The sequence below is a fragment of the Phyllostomus hastatus genome, unplaced genomic scaffold, assembly GCF_019186645.2.
Source record: "Phyllostomus hastatus isolate PE091 unplaced genomic scaffold, TTU_PhHast_1.1 phas_contig_29, whole genome shotgun sequence".
Lineage (NCBI taxonomy): Eukaryota > Metazoa > Chordata > Mammalia > Chiroptera > Phyllostomidae > Phyllostomus > Phyllostomus hastatus.
In genome coordinates, this window is record NW_025333835.1 from 4,838,844 (window position 1) to 4,857,310 (window position 18,467).

At 37.7% G+C, this 18,467-nt stretch overlaps 1 protein-coding gene across 3 annotated transcripts in view; it reads right to left on the minus strand.

Annotated features, from left to right (window-relative positions):
- Nucleotides 1–16,484, minus strand: part of AKAP11 (A-kinase anchoring protein 11) — a 51,332-nt gene extending 34,848 nt beyond the window's left edge. For 2 of the 3 annotated variants that reach the window (XM_045838882.1, XM_045838879.1), the window contains exons 1-2: nucleotides 15,843–15,949; nucleotides 3,196–3,293 (exon numbers count right to left, since the gene is read on the minus strand). In XM_045838882.1, coding sequence (XP_045694838.1) covers nucleotides 3,196–3,255 — 60 coding nt within the window. In that variant the 5' untranslated portion in view covers nucleotides 3,256–3,293; nucleotides 15,843–15,949. Of the gene's footprint in view, nucleotides 1–3,195; nucleotides 3,294–15,842; nucleotides 15,950–16,415 lie in introns of those variants that run through there. The other variant, XM_045838880.1, reaches the window with a different exon arrangement.
- Between the last annotated feature and the right edge of the window lie 1,983 nt (nucleotides 16,485–18,467).

Sequence of the window (18,467 nt, forward strand, 5' to 3'; positions counted from 1 at the left end):
AAGATATATGTACACAACCAAGTATCATCCCATACATTATCAGCTAACTAAAAACTATAAAATGGACAGCTCTGACAGACTTACTACCTTACTCAATTGATTAATATTAGCATTGCTGATCATAGGAAAACCTGAAATTCTGTCCTCATATCACCCTATAATGTATTCTTGCCAAATATATTTAACCTGAACCTAATTAATCCTTTATACCTAATTTTAAATCTGTATAAAATATAGAAGAGAGAGAAACATTAGATAGCATATGAGAAAACAACCAGACAAATCCACAATGTGGATCACTGCACAAAACACCGACCTAGCCTGTTCAAGAAGTCAGCCTCCAAGGTATTTCAAAGAGAAAAAAAGGGGGTAGGAGGAAGGGAGGATTCTTCCATGCCGACAGTACTCTCATGGACATGACGAACATTCCTGAAAACGTCGGGATTCTCTATAAGAAGTGTGGCAAGCACCACACTACAAAGTGACACAGTACAAGAAATATAAGACCCCACATTGACACAGTTCAAGAAGGGCAAGGATTCTCTGAATACCCAGGGAAAGCAGCATTCTGACAGAATGAGTAGCTATGGTGGGCATACTAAGCCAATTTCCCAGAAAAAGGATAAAAGTGTAAAAGAATTTTGCACAGGTTTGAATGTGTTGAGCCCAACTGCAGTTCTAAGAGAATACTAACTTCAAGAGATACAAGCATTTTACACAATGGAATACTCCTCAGCCGTAAAAAAAAAAAAAAAAAGAAGAAAATCTTACCCTTTGTGACATATAGATAGACCTGGAGAATATTATGCTCAGAGAAATAAGCCAGTCAGAGAAAGACAAACACCATATGATTTCACTCATATGTTTGTTCACTCATATCTAATGAACAAACTGAACTAACAAGGAAAATAGAGACAGATTCATAAATAGCAGGATGACAGCTAAGTGGGGTGGTGAGGTGAGGGGGCAGAGAGACTGAGCAAAAAGAAAAAAGGACTCATGGACATGGACATCAGTGTGGTGATTTCAGGGAGGGTGGGGAGTTGGGGTGGGCATAAGGGGACTAAATAGTAAGGGAAAAAAATACAAATTTAAAAAAAGGGTACTAAATGGTAAGGGAAAAAATACAAATTAAAAAAAGAGAGAGAGCACTGGCTGGTATGGCTCAGTGGATTGAATGCCAGCCTGCAAAACAAAGCACCATCAGTTTGATTCCCAGTCAGGGCACATGCCTGAGTTACAGGCCAGGTTCCCAGTAGGGAGGGCACAAGAGGCAACCACACACTGATGTTCCTCCCTCTCTTTCTCCCTCCCTTTTGTTCTCTAAAATTAAATAAGTAAAATCTTTAAAAAGAAAAAGAGATGTAAGCATTGTGAACTGGGAGAATATAAGAAGAAAAACGGCCTCATGATCCAGTTGTAAGCTTCAGTTTTTGTTTTACTATGAAGGAAAAGTCTTCAGTTATGTTTACTGTTAAAAAATGAAATAATTTTTTAAATTTTACAAATAAATGAAAAGAGAAGAAATTTTCAGACCAAAGAAATGTAAACATGCCATAACTATCAAATGTAACTTAAGGCCTAGGAGTTTAAATGAATCCAAAATAGGAGCTGGAAGGGGGAAATCTATAAAAGACATTTTAGAGGTAATAAAGGAAATCTGAATATGGCTGGGTATGAGATATAAGGGGATTATATTTAATTTTTTAGATGTAATGATGGTATTATTATGTGGGAAGATGTTATTTTGGGAGAAGCATGCTCAAGTGTTCAGGGGTAAAGAGATACTAAGAGTTTAACTTTCAAATACTTCTGCCAAATAGTAAAACACAAACACACACCAAATAACACAAAATATTAACAACTGCTGAACACTAGTATTTGGTATTCAGACTTATGTCTTGGTGTACTATGCTTTTAAATTTTCAATATGCTTGAAATTTTTCATAATAAAATGTTTTTTTAAAAATAGAGTAGAAAGTATAACTCTCTTTGATTTTCCCAACACTTGGTTCCTAATAAATATTTAATGTACCTCTACTTTTAACACAAAGTAAAAGAAAATCTAGAGAATTCAACAACACCTTTCATTTCCCACATAAGCCATTAGGAAGTATTTTTGGCATTCAGCCATACCAGGAAAAGGGATCAAAAGCAGTGTAAGTGTAGGCATAACACACATATACATAAATAGTGTATGGTATTTAGATTCACATACTTTTATCTAAAAGAATGTCCAAGTATTCAAGTGAATTCAAAGCAAACCTTTACTGTGTGCCTAATATGGATAATGAGCTGAATAATGAAAGACATTAAAATAGTAGTACGAAATTTTAGCTGTGGCCTAATTCCTTATCTCAGGAATGTATTGGTAAATTCAAGTCAAACAGGTATTATGCTTAAAGAACAAGGTCATTAGCTTATTACTACATTTTGTGTGTATAATTATTAATATAAAGCAATCAGTACAATTTGATTATTAATTTAAAGCTACAGGCCCTGTTGCTAATATGAAAAAAATATAATATTCTATAGTGTACAGAAAATAGAAAGTTGCTCACTACTTATTATCTAATACCTAGCATGGGACCTGACCTATAATAAACACTCAAATTTACATTTGCTGAATGAATAAGGGGAAAACACCAACAGAGAGGTGAAAGTGGCTGAGTGCCCATAAAGGCAGAAGGTGGAAGCCCTCTAACACACCTGACAGCAATGCCCCTGGCAAAGTGGACATAAGCAGTGTGCTCTGTGCTGGCACAGACGTCTTGAGATGAGAGCAGGGCAAGACTGGTGACGCTGCTACAGGGTAAATTAGCCACCAAAATGCCACATGCCTTCAGTCCTTCTATCCCCAGGGAAAGGAGACATGGATGGATGGATGGATGGTAATAGTTTGGGGCAGAACTAAAGGTATATAAGAAAATTTACACCTGATACTCATGCTGCTAAAAATAAGATAGAAAACTATCTGCTGAGAAGAAATGGGGAGACACTGTGATCTTTATGTAACAAGGTTCAATGTCTTCATGATTTCCTATCACTATTGTCACTATTCCAATCTTTGCAGCATTTTAATGTTACTAATTTTAATGAGATTAATTTAAAAACAATATCATAGCTGCTTTAACAAAAAGAAAGATCATTTTTACTAAAACTATCACAAAAAGCAGTCTAATATAAAGAACTTACTTTTCTGACAGGTGCTCTAGTCTTCATGTGGATGTTTCTGAAAGTCTGGAAGGTCGCCATAACTATATTGCTGTTGTATGTATTAATGAAGAGTTAATCTATAAAACACGTAAAGAACACATATTAAAAGAAAACAATTTATGAACTTTAGTGACTTGGTCACTAAACATAGACATTTTAAAAAATAAAAACAAAAGTTCTGAACCATAAAAATTTATTTAGTAAACCAACATGAACCCTTGAAAAATGTGTTAATATTGGTGGCTTAATAAGGTACTAAATTATTATGAAAATCTTTTTAGGTTCAATATTATTAGTAGTAGTATATTATTAGTAAGTAGTTTATACTTAATCTCACTGTCCTTTTTATTGCAAATAAGAGTTTTGAAAACCTCAATAAAAATATTGGAAAAACCTTTTAAATCTAAAATACAGAATATCACAAAAAGATTCCCAGCCTTCTTGTCTCCCAAAAGTCACTCTGTCTCTATAGCAACTGTGAATGCTCCATACATTCTTACTTCTTGGGCAGGAAGGTTTGATAATATATAAATAAAAATGTGAAATCTGTACGTTTCAAATTAAAATCAGATAAACAAAAACAAATTCCTTATACAGTAATCTTAACAGCATACCAATGATTAGAGTTCAAAAAACATCCAAGTTTAATGATGAACAGTACTTAAAACACGTGCACACACATATACCCCTTAGGAGAACCTCTAAGTCTTAACTTTTTATCAATACTTTAATAAAATACCGTTGAGAGCTGAAATCAACTCAGCATTAACCACTCAGTATCGACATTTGACCACAGTAACTTGTTCACTCATTCAAAATGTACTTGCATTACATGCTATTGGTACAGGGGAGAACAAGGCAGGAAAATGTTTTATTACAGTGAAAGGTGGGAATGGGAATTGAATTCTAAATCATTAAATAACAAAAAATTTGACTCAATAAAGATTTAAGAAATGGTATAGTTTCAATCAAACAGGTCTTAAGACATTTTAAGACCTAGTAGAAATTTTAAGGACATTTGATTATAACATAAATTTTTTATTATAAAGAAATTTATATGGAAAACAAAACTTCAATCTAGAACTGGAAAAAAATCACTGAATTTTAGTGGAGTTCTAATTTTACATTCTCATATTATAGAGATAAAACTGAAGTGTGTGCACACGCACACCTTCCTGTAGAGATTACTAGATTCTAATTTTTAGACAAAGAATTACGATGGTATACTATCCTGAGTTAGATAAATCGTAGTAGTTTCTCTAACAATAAAATTTGATCAATGACTGGAACTGAAGAAGTATAGTACAGTAAGAAAAACAACAGAGGTCCCAACAGGGCAAGATAAAGAATGATACATCAGGATTCAGAAAAGTACCATTTCTGTCCCTGTTTTACCTCTCATTAGCTTTGTTTCCTCTAGGTAAACTGCAATCATCTCTGGATCTATTTCCTCAATATATACTTGTGTTACCTGACTTACATGGCAGGTTTATTGTAAGAATCAAGTGGAAAATAATTTATATGAGGTAGTTTAGAAACTATGAAACATATGTAAAAAAAAATTAAAATACTTACTTATGGAGCAAAATGAACAAGAGGACCAAAATTATCAAAATAAAATGTTGCCCTAAACAAGTGGCTCCATTGGTTGGAGCATCATCCTGTACACCAAAAAGTTGTGGGTTCAGTCCCCCATTGGGACATGGTGTATATGTTTCTCTCTTCCTCCCTCTCTCTCCTTTCCTCTCTCCCTCTCTCCAATCAATAAATGCATCCTTGGATGAGGATTTTTTTTTTAAGTATAAATGTAAAGATTTATATGACCAAAGCAAATAAATAATCCTTTTATTTGTCCCAGGAGCCTACTCACTCTCCCCCCGCCCCCAGAGTTCTCTTCAATTGCCAGAAGTTCTTAGAGGCAAATGGACTTGCTTCAAACTTCAAATAAAACATAATACAGAGGTCGACACAGGGTTCCAGAAAAGCAAAACTCTCAAACTCAGTACCCGAGCAAACTGACACCGATTTTCTGGAGGGCAATTTTGAAATGCATGTCATAACACTGAAAATATTCCTCCCCTATGACACAGCAATTCTACGTCTGGGAATCATCAAAGGAAACAATGATTCTGGACCATTAAGATTCTAACTAAAATTTAGAAAGCTCCAGGTGCTTTGCTAAGAGTATTACATCAACATCTCACTGAAGCCTCAGAACTGGCACAGTAGTACTCCAAGTTTATAATGAGAAGAACAGGCAAGGGGATATTAAGCAATTTATCCAGGCCTACACAGCAAGCAGTAGAGCTAAGACTCAAATCCAAACTGTCAAACTAATATCTAGATCTGTAACCACTCCTCTATAGTGTATAAAGGCATGAAAAGCTGTCCATCACACTTTATAAGAGAGAAAAATAAGCACTCAAGATGCCAGAAAAAGGAGAGTAACTAAATAGCCTAGAGTGCATTCCTAAGATAGCAATGGCAGCCATTTAAAAACAATGCTAAAGGTCAGACACACAAAGCATCTTTACTTTCTCTGACTCTTGTAAGGGTGGAGCTGAGAAAAGAGATGGGAAAAAGCTATCACCTTTGCAGCTGCTGGCTAATATGAGCAAAGATTAAACACTAAGTCACTGGAGGTTTCACCGGGAAAGAAAGCGACCAATTATCTAGATGAGCTGCTCACCTGAAGGTCGCCACATCGTGCACCTGACAAAGAAAGAGTTCCAAGGAGCTTGCTGGGAGGTCTGGATGATCCTAGACAATGTCCTGGATTTGACATCTCTAAGTACCCCAGTTCACTTTACCTACAACATTCCTGAATAGACGACCTAGATAAACTACTCTTTTCAAAGCAAATAGAATCCAATAGGGACCCACGAAAGAACATTTTTTTAAATAAATAAAACCAATATAAGAAGGAATAAACTAAAGAAAGAAAAAAATCCAGACAAATATAATCATGCCACCCAAAACTCACTTTATTTTCAGTATACTACCTCAGAATTTATATTAATAAAAAAGAGACTAAATTTAATTCCACATCTACACTTTGTTTCACTCACTGAAGAAAAACACATCTACTGAACTCTACTCCATCACTTTGTGTTTAACTTAAAACCATTATCTCACAAAGGAAAAAAAAATGACCAGAGAATATCTATGCAGTGGTCCCAAAAAGTGAATCCCACATGAGATTAAATGACTTGTACTTCTGGTACAGCAAACAAAAGAAAATCACTTTTGGAACTGATGCAAAGACAGATGGGGAGAAAGGAGCAGAGCAGGGTTTCTTCACCATCTCAAATAATTAGAGAGAATGGAGTTTTAGACAGATTTCACAAAAGGAACAAAAATACAGTACTTTCCCCTAGGACATATTTGTGTTATAATAAACTTTTCACTTAATGCTTTTTGGCTTTCTGACCTATTCTGGGTGAATAAAACAAGAGTCCTAAACAGGAAAACTAAGTGTGTTTCTCTATAGACAAAGAAACGAAAGTAAACCTAGATCATTTTTTTAAAACAGCAGATCAGAGACAAGAAGGTACAGATGAACATGGCAAGCAAGTCAAAAGTGAGCTTTTAGAGCTCAGGAAAAACACAGGATATAAAACAATACTACGACATCCCTTAAAAGCAGCAAAAAAGCAAAACAGATATTGCTGAAAACACCAAACACCGATAAAGTTTTAAGAAATATCACAAAATGCAAAAGAAAACAAATTAAAGCAATTAAAGAAGCAACTCTAAAGGGTACAGAAAACAGAGGGATAGGATGCTTAATAAATTACACCTAGCCTTCGAGCCAGCAATTTCACATTTTATCCTGCATATACACTCACACAAAAGTCATGTATATGTGAAAGTAAAAGAATATTCATTAAAACAAAATAAGATGAAACACTAAAAATAATCTAGAAGCCCATCAATTCAAGTAAATTATATTTATATGGCTATTACCCAGTTGTTGGAAAGAAATGGATCAATACATACTGATATGACAGCATGTCCACAAAATATTAATAGAAAAAGCAAGTTACAGAACAGTGTAAATAGTGTGCACTCTACTTGTGATTTAAAAAAAACTGCAGACACAACTGACACACCTATGTGTATGTCTGCACACATGTCTAGGAAACATGACAGATGCAAACTAAATTCATGATAGTGGTCACTCATGAAAACCAAATTTTTTTTTATAAAATGTCATATAATATGGGAAGATGATAGGTTATTAAATTAAAAAAGCAGGTTCCAGCATGTTCACATTATCCCTATTTTGTATAAAATCTGCATCACTACATGTGTGTACTTATATGTGTAATATAAAAAAGAACATACTACATGGGTATAAACATTGTTTTTATCTGGGTAGATATGTGTTTTATTTTTCTGAGTGTGCAAACAGTTTTCTATAGTAAGAAAAAAATATTTCCCAAGTCTTTCCTCCTCTCCTCTGGACTAAGAAATGTTTGAGACACCATTATCTATTTCTTGACCTTTTTATAGCATGAGTTAACCAAGCCAAGGAGTCTCTGAAACACCTTCCTAGTCTTCCATCAACAATATTGTCCTATCTTTCTCTTCCTGCTGCACTGGTTCTCAAATATCAGTACACATAAGCAGCAGCTTACTTCTAACATCTTCTCTCACCCCCGAAGATCCAGACTCAGGAGGTCTACATAGAAAAGAGAAATCTTTATTTTTAACAAGTACCCTGTGCTTTTTCTGATTGAGAAACATCTGTCCATCTCTCTAGCCATTACATTATTCACCTTCCCTAAATTCTTTCATACTTTGTTATTTAAATACTAATATTTTATGACCTCCAACCTTATCTTCTTTGGTATTCATTCTTTTTAGTTTTCTGAGGATATTTTATCTCTACTGGTTTTTACTATGCAAGTAACTCTCTAAATATGTTTCTCTTCAACTCACTTATTGCGCCTTAGTTTCAGGTTCTTATGTTCAATTTTCTTTTAGGCACTTCTGACTAAATATCCCAATTACTCCAAAATTAGTATGTTCAAAAACTGAATGAAACTTTCTCTCTAAACAGTCTCTTCCTGTATTCTCTGCATCATGAAGAGTCAGTAAACCAATTGAACCAGCAAACCAAGCTAGAAACTGACCTTTCCCTCAATCCCTACAGACCACCACATCCAGTAAATCACAAGTCCTGACCCTTCGTCCTCCTAAATGTCCCTCACATCCACGCTTTCTTGCATCAGCTGAACTGATACTGACTCTTCAATGCATCAGTTCAAGGGCCTCCGTCCTTGAGGAAGGCTTGGCTCATGTCCTTACCCAAACAGGAGCCACCTCCTTTATGTTCCCAAAGTGGTCTGTCCTTTATTCTTCTGGTATCACTGTTTGCATGCTTTCCTCCTATTGTGAGTTCATTGAGGACCAAAGTGTTTTACTGTACTTGTATTCTGACACAGAATAAATAAATAAAAAACATACTGGAGGCAATTAATGAACATCAGACTAGAAACTGCAGGAGAAAAGTCCAAAGACATAGCAACAGAAACTATCCACAATGAAGCACAGTGAGAAGAAACTTAAACACCAACAGCAGCAACAGCAGCAACGAGTCACTTCAAAAGGTACTGGAGTCCCAAAGTGTGAGGGCAACATAGAAAGACAAAATAATACAGAATTTCCAAATTTGATGAAACCATCAAATGAGTGATCCAAGGAAGATCAATAAACCCTGGGAAGAATACACATTTAAAAAAAAATAACCCACACCCACACACATCAAAATTAAATTGCTAAAAACCAGTGCTAAAGAGGAAAATCTTCTTTTTTCTGTCTTTTTGGGGTTTTTACTTATTTTATTGTTGTTCAATTATAGTTGTCTGCATTTTCCCCTAAGAGGAAAACCTTAAAAACAACCAGTACCAATTACATGCAAAGGAACAATGAAGGACAGCAAACTTCTTGTCAGAAACTATGCAAGCCATAAAATAAGTCCACAGAAAAGGAGGCTGAAAGGTTGGGTTCCTGAAATTAAGCAGACTTTAGAAATTCTAAAATACACCCTGGCTGGCGTAGCTCAGTGGATTGAGCACGGGCTGCGAACCAAAGTGTTGCAGGTTCAATTCCCAGTCAGGGTACATGCCTGGGTTGCAGGCCACAACCCCCAGCAACCACACATTGATGTTTCTCTCTCTATCTCCCTTCCTTCCCTCTCTAAAAATAAATAAATAAAATATTTTTTTAAAAAAAGAAATTCTAAAATACAAGCAGAAGAAAAAAAGGATCCACCAATTCACTGGAGACCAGATTCTTACTGGCAGATAACCTGTACTGCAAAGTTTCAGTTCCTCCTACCAATCAAGTGTGTCTGTGGCTGGGGACTAAGGTAATGCTTGCACATGATACTGATGAAGCTCAGGCATTGCTGGAAAAGAATTTATTGACTGCCACAAAGAATCCTGATTCTCTTGAGGAAGACCTTGACTTTCTTCGAGATCAATTTACTACCACAGAAGTCAACATGGCCAGGGTTTATAACTGGGACGTAAAATGAAAAAACGAAGATGATTCTACCAAGAACAAAGCATAACGCTGGCAACGAAAAATATGGTTCAGTTTTCCAAACACGTTCTTTTAAATACTCCATAACATATCCTTAAAGGTTGACATAACTTTGAATGATTTTTTAACAGTAAGAATGATACTTAAAACTTTAAGATTAAAAAAAAGACAATAGATAACATCTTTAATAGAAAAGAACAAAATCTAACCCAATGAAAAAATCCATACCCAATGAAAACATCTTTCAAAATGAAAGCAAAATAAATTTATTCAAACCAAAAAATAATGTGATAGTTCATCACCAGAACCACCACTAGAACACATATCTGTTAAAAGAAATTCTTCAGGCAAAAGAAAAACAATACCAGTCAGAAATTTAGAACTAACTGAAGGAATCAAGTGGCTAAAATGGTAAATATAAAGGTAGTTTAAGAGATATTTTCTCTGTTTAAAATCCCTTTTAAAAGTAACCATTTAAACTAAAATTAAGAGCAATGTATTATAGGGTTTACAACACATATTTGAAGCAAAATGTATGAAAAAATAACACAAAGGATATGGTGGGTTGTAGATGCACAAACACTGCTGAGAGTTCCTATGTTGTAAGAGAAGTGATGCTGACAAAGTTATCTTGTAGAGCCCAAAGCAACCACTAAAAACATAAAACAAAGTAATACCTAATAAGCAAACTGTGGCATAGAGGTGATACTACCCCCTTTTTGCAAGTGAGAAAGCTAAGGCTCACCTTCACAGGACTGCAATGAAAGAATGCAAGAAACAATACAAAGGGTGCAATGAAACAATACAAAGGGTGGGGCAAAAGTTGTTCATATGGGAAATAATAAATAACAATACAACAAATTCTGCGTTTGACCCACTCACAACTGTAAACCTACTTTTGCCCCACGTTGTATGTAAAACCAGTACATATAATACAATAGAAATTCAAATGCTAGCTCCTTCCTTGAGTACAGACCTGCTGTTTGACTTATAAAGCTATCACAGCTATTGGTTACTACTTTTCAATCCTGAATCAATAACATTCCTGCATTCACAGTATACATTTTGTTTGTACCTCTACAGGATTCCTCAATCTCAACATTATGGACTTTTGGGGTCAGACAATTTTTTGTTGTGGAGACTCTCCAATGCACTGTCGAACATTTAGCAGCATCCTTGGCCTCTACCCACTAGGTGCCAGTAGCACTAAAAATGTCCCCAAACATCACCAAATATCTGAGGAGCCTGAAGCAAGAAACACAATTGCCATTGCTCTATTTTGACACTTGAGACTAAGGTGCCTAAGTAACAGTTATATTTACATTGTTGCAATTTCATACATGCTCTGAATTGTAAATACTAACAACATTCAACTCTAAGTAAGTGATTGGGAGACAGCAGTGAAAAATCCCTGTTCTCATGGAGCTTACACTCTAGGGCCATGCCTTATTCATCTCAGCATTCCCCAAAGGCCTTACCCATAATAATACATAAACATATATTTACAAGTTGAACCAGCTGTAAGGCAAAGGAAAATTTCATCAAGGAGATGAATTTCCGAGGAGCGTTTGGTGGGAAGACTGATATCTTTAAAGATAAAATAGTATGGGACACCTAACTAATGACTTGCTGAAAAATTAATGCAAGGATATTTGTTCTGCCACCTTTGTTTTCTCAAAGAAAGAGAAAATGGAGAAAAGTTACTGATCTTCTTACTGCATTCCAGGTTGGAATCTACTTCTAAAGTATGTCTGAATCTTGCCAGTAATTGATATTTAAATAATAACATGGGTCTAATTGAGAAAGCACTAAGTGTGAACTGCTATGACTCCAGAACTTCCTGTACTCCAACAATAAACACAACTATAAAAAGAAAAAAGAATTTAAATCTTAAGGCTGGCTTTCAATGTGAATATTCTGAATATAGCCTAGAAGTTGAAATCATGTTATTAATCTTATTGTCCCCATCTACAAGCTTACTTTTAACCAAACAATAAGGTCAGAATTTTAACTGAAGGACACATTTCTCTTAATCAGTGACATCTATGACTCCTTGACTTAAAAGACTTTATTGCTGAAAAGTATTTAAGCAGCTCTTGCAAATAGTAATAAGGCTCTATCCTAAGCTGCCAGTAGCAGGGATGAATGCACAGATCTGCTCTGCAGATGGTCCAGTGCTTGGGACAAAAAAAAAAAAAAAAATTCTAGAAGCCTTTGCAGAACCTATTAACTGATAAGATACAAAAGGCATAAAAAAAAGAAAAGTTCCAAGCCTGAGGAGCTGGAAGGAAAGTTGAACTTTTGCCAATTACAGGGTAACTGAAAGATAGTGTTTGATGTCAATATAATATCCTAAATAATACACAATCTGTTGGAGTGGTCAGAACTAGAGACGTTACTTGAGGAATCACCTGCATATACAGAGTTTGAAAGCTGATCCCAGAGACTGGGAAAGAAGAGAGGATCAGAGACAATCTAAGGGGACAACCATAATAAAGGTTCCTAGACAGGTAAACTAAGAACCACACATAAATAGGAGTATGAAAACAGGCAAGGTAGATTTGTAAGAATTTAGTGTCATTAAAAGGCAAGATGCAGTTTTTAGTATGGAGTGGTCATCACTAGAATTCTAAACTCCTGAGGGCAGAAATTACATTCTTTCATCTCTGAATGCTGTAGAAGCCCCTATCACAGTACCTCCCAAAATATGTGCTCAGTAATAATATATATATCCTTACATAGTGCCAGCCAGGCACTGTTTAAATGCTGTTAAACAGAATTCATATTTCTCACAACGGAAGTTACTGTTATCATACCCATTTTGCATCTAAGGAAAATGAGGCACAAATCAGTTACATATTGTCCTAACTCACACACCTAGGAGACTCTGTCCTGAGAACACTGCTGTGAGCAAGTTCAATGCAGTACTAAGAGAAAAACTTAAAACTGCAGTGCATTAAATATACCAGAGATACCCTTCATTTCCTCCCTGCCTACACCTCTTTCTTAAAAAACTTTCAGTACCCACTCTAAAAAAGTACCAACTGTGAGACACACTGAAGTCTCCTCTCCATCCATTTTCCCATTCCCATCTTTCTTCCCCCTCAGCTAATGGACTAGAAGTGGGTATTTAACCAACTGGGATCTCTCTTCAGAAATTCAGGACTAAGATATAAAGGTATTCGTTGAGAACTGCAATATCAAAGTGAGTCTGGTGTTAGCACCATGACAAATCAAAGTTTCATGCAAACCAAAGTTGTAGGGAAGTAGAAACCAAGATCTTTAAAGAGAGGGACATCTGGGGAAAAAAAAGAAAAACTAGAACAGACATTAACAGAGTACAGAGTAAAAGAGAACTGAGTAGCAGAGACGTAAGGGCACGTGTTTTCCAGAGAAAAACTGGAAGACTAACCCCCTGAAGATTTTCTGGTTCCCAAAACACTGAGTCTTCATGCAATAACTTCAAAGGTGGTCCTCCAACTGTTTGACAAATACCTTTTTTAAGTCAGTCAATTCGAGTGCGTTTCTGCTCCTTGCAGCCAAATAATCCTCAAGCCTTAATTAAAAGAGGTCAAAGAAAAACACTGAGAAAGCAGCTACTTTGTGCTTCACAATAACTTTTTAGGTGCTTTAACTCTCTTTTCAGGGTGAGGAGAAAGAGGCTCAGCAATATTAACAGATCTGCCAGATTCCAAAGCCCAAACTCGTTGCAATATACCTCATTTTCACTCAAGTAAAAATCCTCTGTTTCAGGCCACTACATTATTTATTTCTCCCCATGTTAACTTTTCTCCTTTTATCATTCTAAGTTTCTAATGTATATATACAGGGTGAGGCTTACAGTTTACAGTAGGTTTACAGTTGTGAGTATGCAAAACAGTTTATTCTTGTGTTATTATTTTCCATACAAACAACAGTAAACCTACCTTTGCCCACCCTATATTTCAAATGTCTTAACTTCTAGTCAATAGCTTTAAATAAATTGAACTTTTATATATAAAGAGGGCAGAATGAGTACATATGGATCTGTTTGGTCTGTTTTTAAACTAGTAATTTTCTTTCCTTTCCCCACTTCACCAGTTTATACACCCTTAACTCCAGCCCAGGCCCAGCTGTCCCCTTCTCCTGACCTGCCCCCACTGCTTGTTCCCTCCTAGTGATTTTCTTACTAGAAAGCAGGTGACTTGACAGAAAAAGAGCAAATTCAGCATACCTAAATAATTATCCTACCCAAAGTTACTTCTATTACTTTTCAAGGACAAAACAAAACAACTAATACTTATATCCTAAAAGCCTGACACCCTTGCCAAAAGGTTTAGAGACCAGCAAAAAAAATTCTGTTTTTCTATTTTTGAAAATCAGTTTGCCAATACAGAATGGGAAGACACTTTTTTTAATATAGATGAGTCTCTTTTTCCCATTTCTCAAAAAAAAATTTCCTAAGTTTTTCACATTTTCTCCAAGTGTAAACAGAACTCCATTATTTTTAAGTGAAAACTTCCCTTAAAAGGAACAATAATGTATCATCTGACTGGGTTTGATTCCCTTTTCCAGGCACTAAGTTCCTAGAATTAAAATACATATAATAGGTACACATATACATATTAAATAAACGCTCCTTATAGCCTCTCAAGGCAAAGGGCTTCAGCTTCTAGACTTACCCGGGAGTTCAGAAGCGGGTGAATCTGTGGTTCGTCTTTGGCATGCCCCATATTCTCAATGACTGGGACATATGACACTAGCCCTTATCAATAATGCAGTTACGTGGGTACATACACTAATCACAAGTTACCAGTCTGGCTTGGAATCCCATTTGTTCTGACTACCCTACATTCTTTAATCTCTCATAAACTGCTGTTAACAGTTACAACTAACAGTGAAATTCACTGTCAACCCTTGCATCAGTGCTGCTAGGAAGAACATAAAAAGTATGAAAACCAGACACTGCTTGAAAAAAAAGTGACTGTGTGTTTAAAAAGATTCAATAAATTGCACCATTTTAAATGTCACTAATCATACTGGGAACTGTGCTTCCATTTCCTCTAAAATGGTAAACAAGGCGTTAAAAGCATCTTTGCATTATTGAGAAGTCTTTGAGTATTTCCACACATAATAAAATCAGTATCAATCACTGTAACATCTCTAACGAGGCCAAAAAACACTCACATGTTTTAAAAGGTACTGAATAACTACAAAGCTGAGAAGAGAACCAGAATTTTTAACTCGTGTTACCACTAAGGCCGTTAGATGTCTCAGCAGTATTTCTCATCCTGCAATTTCCTTAACATCTTAAGATAAATCACCTTCAGCTTAATAAGCTTTTAGAGGACAGGGTAAGCAGTAGAAAAGAGTTGTTACCAAATCGTACCACGGTGGTAGTTTAGATTCCATTCCCATAGTCATTTTGCGAACGTTTTTCTGACTTTCGGTCACGTTTCGTAAGCTTTTTTTTTTTTTTAATAAAGCAGTTTAGGTGCCTGAAATAACAGACGATATATCCAATCCATTCAGATATTGGATGGCCAGCATTTAAGCCATTAATAGCCTTAGAGAAAATACAGATTTCAACACTCGGAGGAGCTGCTTGACGCCTTCTGTTTCTGTCACAGACTTGAGTTGCGCCTGGTTGCGGCGCCCAAGAGTTCTGACAGTGAAGGATGCTGCTGTTCCGGGACAAAGTGCGACGTCCTCTCCCTCCTGCACACTCCCCCGGGCAGGCACCACGAACGCAAACTAGGCACACGCCCCACCACCCACCGGGGGAACACGGCTCAACTAAACTTGTCATTCAGAGGCACTGCAGCTTCCTGGCCACACTCCCGGCCCCTGGAAGACTCGGCTCGATCCCCTGAACACCCCCGCCCCTGGCCCCAGGTTTACTCCCTCTGCCCTGCTCCTCTGGTCTTCCTCCCATCGCCAGCGAAGACGCAGTTCTACGCAGCCCCGAAGTCAGAGCAAGGACTGCAGGCAGGCAGAGGGCAGGGGTCCCGGAACTGGGCCGCTCCATCCATCGCGGCCCCACACCCTGCCGCCACCCGAAGCTTACGCCGCGAGAAGATCCGCACTCGGCTCACCTGAGGACCGCAGCCTCCACAGCTCAAAGGCATAACACCAGCCGGCAACGACCAGCCGCGCGAGCTGCAGAGTAGGCGAGCGCCCCACCCGCACTGGCCCCGGGCCCACCCCACCCTCCCCGCCCCGTGGCCCGCCCCCGCCCAGGCCCCCCCCCCCGGCTTCCGCCGCTGCTGCCGCCGCAGCTGCAGCCCGCAACACTACCTAGCCCCCACGCTTCCCACCCACTCTCGCGAGAAGAACTCCGTGACCAAGCCCGCGTAAAAGTGGGTGGGTTTATTGAAAAGCAAAGAAAGAAAATGATAAACCTTCCCACGTGCTCCACGGCAGCACGCGGAGTGGGGCCCTCGCGTCACGTGACCCGGAGGCGGCCTCTCCATTGGCCAGAACCCGCACAGCCGTGGGAGCTTTAAACTCGAAGCTGACCTACGAACCTGCGGCGAACGTCTTGCGCGCTTCCTGATCCGTTTCCTCGGAAACCACTTAACCCTTTCCTTTGGCAAAATACCAATCCTTGTCTTGCTGAGCAGGTCTGGTTTCAGGCCCTGCCTCCTTTCCTTCGACCTTAGTCTTACCCTTTAGGGTCCGAGGGAGTCCTTCGCTACAGATGAGCTTTGCTCTCTTCTGATTTCCCGGACCCTTTCCAAAGCGGCACCCGCACCAAATCTGAGCGCTCGCGTAAGGCTCACCCTTCCCGGGTAGCTCCGCCCCTGCTCAGCATCTCTAAGGAGGACCACTCAGCGCACTAGTCCTACGGCCCATCTAAACCTCCACAAGGAATCTCTGGGCCCTATTGCTCACCCGGACATCTTTACGCGGCCTTGGAGTTGGGAAGTAAACGCATTGGTCACCGAGAAAGCAAACCCTAGATTAAAAAGCTAGTGTGTGATTATTTCCACTTAGAATCGTAAATCAAGTGTAGTCTCCTCAAGGACATCTGCTCCTCAAGAGTGGAAATACATGATACGTAAAAAAGACATTTTTAAGAGTATCCTCGTTATGAGTTCTGCCCTCTCGGGAGACCGGCAGGGAAGAAAGGGTGTGTTCATATGTTCATTTGCTCAGCAAATGTTTGTTGAGTTCCTGCATATGTTAGTCATTACTCCAGGCTGTCAATTCAGCAGCGATGAAGACAAATAAGTCTAGGGTCCAAGGAGCTTATAGGGAAGGGAAGGTGGGAGAGAGAAGAAAGGAAAAATATCTTTTGGCGTTACGCTCTATACAAAGGAAATAAACATATATGAGTGATGTGATGGTGATTGTAATTGGGTGGCTATGCGGCCCTTTTGAGGAGGAGACACTGAAATGGTAATTTGTATAACAAATATCAGAAGAAAGAGTTCCAAGCAAAGTAAGACACTAATTCAAAGGCCGTAAATTACGTTTGAGGAGGGAAATAGGAGAAAGTAAGAAAAAATAAACTCCGAGAAGTAAACAACCATTGGCCAGATCCTGTAGGCTCTGAAAGCCAAGAAAGGAATTGGAAGCTTATTCTGCGTGCAGTGGAAAGCATTGGAGAGTTTTAATAAGGGAGAGATACCTATGTTTTCTTTCACCTGCAGAGAATGGATCCTAAGAAGGCCACACAGGAAGCAAGGAGATTAAGAGACTTGGTAGTCCATGTGAGAGACAATCCTGAAAGATTTAATTTCCAATGACCTTGGCATTCCTCTTCTAAAATCCACTAAGTCAGAGTCCTAGTGCTATTTGCTGCCTTTTGTTAAAAAAAGATCTGGACACATTTATTGTTATTTAATTACAATAGGAGCAATAAATTGGATTTTTGTTGTTAACTTGAGAAAACAAGTGGCCCAAAAGAAAAGTTGCCTTAAATTTTTTTTCTCCCTCCATTTATACCACACGGATAACCACCTCTTCTAATCTTAATAGATCAATACTTAAAAAAAAAAACACAATTCTAAACCAATTCTAAAAAAAAAAGTGATGTTCAATGAAGATATTTATTCTTCAGTGTAACACTTGAAAAGATAGAGGTTGGAAGCTAGAAAACGAAGATATTTTACTAAAAGAGAAATCAGGAGAGTTGAGTTCCAACTGGAAAACTTTTCAGTAACTGGTGAGACAACCAATCAAGGTACCTTATCATCCTTGAGTCTCAGCTTCCTCATACATAAAACAAAGTGGAACTTAACCAGCCAACACCCAAGTGGTTGAGCCTGAATTACACTTCGGCATACACACAACAGTAAGACAAAATCTGGAAAGGGAAATGAAATGAATTTTTATGAAATCCTAACAGTCAACAGCACAAGTCAAATTAAATCTATGCGCATACACACAGGAGTTGAGAAACTATGAAACTTGTTAATGCAGATACCAGGAATGCTTCCCTAAAAAACCTTGGCCTTCTCAGAATGTAAAAGCAAAAGTATTACCACCTGCTCAACTTCATATTCCCTTTCTCTGTAGCCATTTTGAACCTATGATGTATTTAATAATGATTCATTTATTTCTAATAAGGATTTTTTTAAAGATTTTATTTATTTATTTTTAGAAAGGGAAGGGAGGGAGATAGAGAGAGAGAGAGAGAGAAACATCAATGTGTGGTTGCTGGGGTTATGGCCTGTAACCCAGGCATGTACCCTGGCTGGGAATCAAACCTACGA